This window comes from Centruroides vittatus, unplaced genomic scaffold (assembly GCF_030686945.1).
Source record: "Centruroides vittatus isolate TY-2023 unplaced genomic scaffold, ASM3068694v2 contig_566, whole genome shotgun sequence".
NCBI lineage: Eukaryota > Metazoa > Arthropoda > Arachnida > Scorpiones > Buthidae > Centruroides > Centruroides vittatus.
In genome coordinates, this window is record NW_027122337.1 from 239,611 (window position 1) to 245,078 (window position 5,468).

Consider the following 5,468-nt stretch of genomic DNA (forward strand, 5'->3'; position numbering starts at 1 on the left):
GCTTTTAAGAGTTTAATAATGCAAAAATTATTTTTAATAATATTTCGTAAAAGATGGCGCCAGACGCAATTGTATTTTACGTAATTGTTAGCCGAAATCTACAAAAGTAAATAAAACTGCGCATCCGGTACATTTAGATTTTGTCGGAAGAAATTTTTCTAAAGATGTACGAGGGACATCGCCTGCAGCGATACAAATTTTGGCGAATAAAGTGAAGATCGCCTTGATAATTCTTTCGGTGAAGCGACAAAAGTTATGCAACGCGTTGCTGCATTTTTTGCGCTTTAAATCAATTCACGCAATACAAAATATTAAACGTTAATACGAAAAACGTAAAACATTAAAAGATACTTCTACGGCATTAAATTAATCAACTCTTTTATATTAACAAACATTTATACTACAGTTTTCCGATTTGACTTAAGTCTGATACAGCATTTCTTTACAATCAAGTTGTTGGACACGCGACACAAACACCAGGATCGGCGGAAGGCGCTAACTTCTAATCAGCCTGTGCAATGCTTAGGAGGCCTCGAAGCTAAGGGAGCCAATGACAGGGCATCTCGGAGGGAAAAGGAGAATCTAATATATACCAAGTTATTCTTTTATTTATGTCTAGTTGATTTAAATAATACATCTTTTTAGCTACAGCTACATATAATCAATTAATGCTGAACATCATAATAACGATAATTCTGGGTACTAAGAACCCTAGCTGAAACTCTGCCGGTACCACTCATAAGAAATTCCAAGTAAAAAAGTTATTTAACACAGAAATTGATGCGATAGTAAAACTTTAAGATAATCCTTACGTCACAGATAATGTTTCCAACAACCGACGCACCAAAAACAAATCACCGATGCAAATGTCGGAATGGAAACAGAGATGAGTTAGACTACAGTATTTTACAATTACATACCGTACGTAGTGGACACACAATTGTACCGTACAGTTTAAACTATTAATACTTTATTAACTGGAACGTGTTCGAGTAAAATAGGTCTGTTCGGAAAGTGACACGTTTTACTTTCGTTTTAGATGGTGCAGAAAATCTTCTTGGCTCAATTGGTGTTCCTGTGCACGGCAGTACAGGGGTGGTTCTACGTTACCGACCGATTTGGTCTCATTAGTCATCAAGTGAATCGAAGAGTAGAATGCGGATCGAACGTTACTTCTTTCATCAACGACGACCTCAGAGCCGTTTTCGTGGTGTGTCGAGGAAACACTTTCGACGCCGAACAGATTCGTGTGTGCACTAATTCTACTTACTTCGCTTCCGTGCTGTTAAGAGAATGCCTCCTTCCCTCTCCCGACGTCGAAACTTCCCTGGGAGATAAACTTGTTCAGCATTTCTTTTTGATTTCCGAAGACGTTCCACCAAATTCGCGTGTTACCATCAAAAACCTACCGTATCTTCGCGACATCATTTTATACTACATGGAAAACGTCACGTACACTTTAGAGGAGTTACGCAACGTAGAAAGTATCAATGTGTTGCGCGTAATGACGGAAGAATTTCCGAACGGATTATTCAATGGGCTCACCTCGTTAAGAAAAGTTTCCGTAATACTTGGAAGAGTAAGAAGTTTTCCGGAAGATGCATTTCGTGGTTTGAATAGACTCAAATATTTATACCTCTTCGACAATCGTTTAGAGGATCTTCCGGAGACCCTTTTCTACGGATTGCAATCTGTAGAGGAGCTTTATTTATATAAAAACTTGCTGACCGTTCTTCCTCCCGCCATATTTAGAGGCATGACGAGCCTTAAAAAGCTCCTTTTGAACGAGAATCGCTTAAATACTCTTCCCTCTTCAATGTTTGCAGACAATTTCAATTTGCTCCTTCTCAACGTGGATAGCAACCATTTTGATTCTCTGCCGGAAATGCTATTGCAAAACGTCTCAAAATTACGGTACTTCATTGCCTGCAACTGCAGTATCAGTGAATTGCCACCGAAGATATTTTCTTCTTGTTATCACTTAACCGCAGTTGGAATCTGCGTAAATCGAATCGATCGTCTACACCCTGATTTTTTCGTAAATAACCCGTATATTGAGCAAATGGATTTACACAAGAACCGTTTGCACGAATTACCTTCCAACTTGTTCCGTAATAACAAACGGCTGTCGATGCTGGATTTAAGCTACAATCTCCTGACCAGAATTCCTTTCGAAGTGTTTGACGACATTCAAAATATTGAAAAATTGATTTTAACAGGAAATAGAATAACGAAGGTAGAGGAGGGAAAGTTTCAAGTATTGAATAACTTGAAAATATTGTATCTGGATGACAATCCTCTTGGATCTCTTCCGGCTCCACGACCGTTCGGAAGACTGCCACATTTGACAATTCTGGGGCTTGCCAACAACTCCTTCACAGAGTTTCCTCGAATGGACTGGAGCGCGTATAACATCTCGCTGCTCAGATTGAATTACAATCGCCTGTCCATTCTTCACACCGAAGATCTCCCTCCGGATAATCGCTCTGTAATTTTATTGATGGACAATAACATCACCACCGTCGCGGGAAAAATCACCAGGAATATGAATAACGTCTCTCTCTTTGGGAACCCCTTCCGGTGTGACTGCGATTTGAGAAACTACATCGAAGAGGTTCAGTTTTCGGAAGTCGGTCGATCGCTGTTCTGCGATTCTCCTTCTGACTTGACGAACAAGACTTTCCAGGAACTGACTCCTTCCTACGTGGTGTGCCCCGTTGTAGAAAACTGCCCACCGAAGTGTCGCTGTTACTTATATAAAGGCTTTTCGGTCATGGTGAATTGTTCTTTCTCCAATATTTCCCACGCTCCCGCAATACTTCCCGAAAACACCACAATCGTTCACCTGGAACACAACTCTCTTTCTTCAATGGAAATTACGGATAGTTGGTCTGGAGTGAATGAACTGTACTTGGACCACAATCGTTTAAATCCCTCTGAGCATTGGACGTTTCCTTTTCCTTGAAAATTCTCTCTCTTCGATACAACAGTCTGCAAGATTTTCCTGCAATATTTTTGCAATTTGTAAGTAATTTTTCTTATATTCGAGTAGACATTAGAAACAATGCATTTTGGTGCAATTGTTCTTTCAAATCTTTCAAAGTGTGGTTGAATCGCAACGTTCGTAAGATAGTGCAAGCCGAAGAAGTGAAGTGCAGTCGATTGTTGTCGGAGAACAACACCGTCATCGTGTCTTCCATATGGAATTTTCCCGATGATGCGTTCTGTTTGCCTCCTTCGATCGTAACGAACGTTCCTTTAATCGTTTTCGGTTCCATGGTCTGTCTGCTAGGAATATTAGCAATGGTGTTCGCTTTTTTATTTCTGAAATACAAAAACACCATCTTAGCCTACGTGTACGTGCATTTGCCTTCGCTGTACTGCTGCAAGATTTCCGAACTGGACAAAGATAAGGCGTTCGATGCCTTCATTTCTTACTCCGGCAGCGACAGGGACATCGTCATGCGTTTGTTGACGGAACTGGAGGAGAAACCGCCTTTCTTTAAGCTGTGCATCCACGAGCGCGATTGGCTACCCGGTTATGACGTAATATGTCAGATAGAAGCTTCGATTAGAAACAGCAAGAAGACGATATTGCTACTGTCCGAGGAATTCTTGAACAGCGTGTGGTGTCAAGCGGAGTTTCAAGCGGCTTTGGTACAGTCTTTGGAGGATAAGATGGAAAGGATAATTTTCGTATTGAAGGATAATTCGGTGTGTGACGTAGTTCCCGTGGATATGCGCGAGTTGCTACTGAGCAGGACTTACTTGTTGTGGGGCGAAAGATGGTTTTGGGAGAAGTTGAGATACGCGTTACCTCGTTACTCGACTGATAAATCGTTACATCGTGAAGTTCACGATGTGGATAGAATGATCGCAGAATTAAGAAGCGAAAGCGCACTTTGATTTGCGAAATAAAAATCTATTTATAATTACAGTATAGAATGTTTAGTCTTTAAGGCAGTGGTTTCCAACTTTTTTGTACCTGTGCCCCCCTTTAAAAAAATTGTTGCGTCCCCTTAATTTTTCTAACAATCTAATTTCATAAATACTCAAAGCGCGCTCGGCTCCAAACGCGAAAGCCAGATGTTCTCGTTCCAGCAAGAGTATGGATGGATGTTTTAGCATTTGTACCCGAAAAATTCGCGGCGAGGATTGTGGATTACGTATACCTATTTTGCTGATTCATTTTTTGACACCTATTCGACTTTTTTGGTTTGTATTCGAAAATGGAAACAGCTGCATGCCCCCCTTGCAACAGTCTCGCGCCTCCCTAGGGGGCGCGCCCCACAGGTTGGAAACCACTGCTTTAAGGTAAGAAAAATATAAAATGAAGTGTTATTTTTTTATATGGCGTAAAGTTTCAGATTCGAATAATTCAATGCAAATTGTAGTGCAAAAGGTCGAGGTGCTTAGATTTCTTCCGAGTGAAAAATAAAATAATAGAAATGTCATACATTATTTAAATTATTCTCATTTTGACTTGAGGAACAAGTCTTTCCAAAAACTGATTCTTTCCTACCTGGTATGTCCCGTTGTAGAAAGTTGTCTACCGATACGTAAGTGATTATTCTTATATTCGAGTGCACATTATAAACGATGCATTTTGGTGCAATTGTTCTTTCAAAGCCTTCAAAGTGTGGTTGAATCGCAACGTTCGTAAGATATTGTAAGCCGAAGAAGTGAAGTGCAGTCGATTGTTGTCGGAGAACAACACCGTTATCGTGTCTTCCGTATTGAATTTTCCGGATGATGCGTTTTGTTTGCCTCCTTTGATCGTAACGAACGTTCCTCTAATCTAGCAGACAGATCCGTTGTCTGTCTGCGAGAAATATTAGCAATGGAGTTCGCTTTCTTATTTCTGAAATACAGAAACATCATCTTGGCGTACGGTTTAACCATAGTCCGCCATTTTTAATCTCACCTTTCGGTTTACCAATTATTCATACTTTCTGCATGAAATATTCATGAATAACATTGAAAATTCGTCTTGTTTTATATTTATACAGTTACCGGCTAATTTTAAAAAATGAAAAATGAAGTAAAATAACTGTATTTATACAAACTGCACTAAAGGTTATTATTACAATACTTTTTCATATAGATGTCAAATTCATAAATCCTAAAATCCTGGACAATACAAATGTTACCTCCAGGATTTAGGACTTTAATGTTTACTCGTGTAAAAATAAATTTCACGAAATAAGTATCATTTGTGCATTGTAATACAATATTTATCATACAATAAAATATTGAATTTTCCGTCGTTTAGTCTTTTGTGTATTTTCAAACTACGGGACTTTTGTAAATTTTCACACAAAGGAGCAGTTGTTTAATGTAAAAATTCCTTTCTTCCCAATACAAATTCTAATTTCAGTTCTTTCATAATTCGTTCTTAACAGCACTTCTCCTTTTTCGGCTGTTTGTTTACATAACAAGGGAAAGTATTGGAATGGTGTGAAATTTGA

The 5,468-nt window shown here is 39.1% G+C and overlaps 1 protein-coding gene across 1 annotated transcript; it reads left to right on the forward strand.

Annotated features, from left to right (window-relative positions):
- The first annotated feature begins 1,039 nt into the window (after positions 1-1,039).
- On the forward strand, positions 1,040-3,906 carry LOC136978997 (protein toll-like). Its single transcript, XM_067274875.1, has 2 exons — positions 1,040-2,949; positions 2,991-3,906. Exons 1-2 carry the CDS (start codon positions 1,040-1,042, stop codon positions 3,904-3,906), a joined length of 2,826 nt encoding a protein of 941 aa, XP_067130976.1.
- Positions 3,907-5,468: the final 1,562 nt, after the last annotated feature.

Coding starts and splice junctions, on each gene's coding strand:
- LOC136978997 (XM_067274875.1), top strand. CDS start 1,040: ATGGTGCAGAAAATCTTCTTGGCTCAATTGGTGTTCCTGTGCACGGCA. Junction 2,950..2,990: donor AATCCCTCTGAGCATTGGAC/GTTTCCTTTTCC, acceptor TCGATACAACAG/TCTGCAAGATTTTCCTGCAA.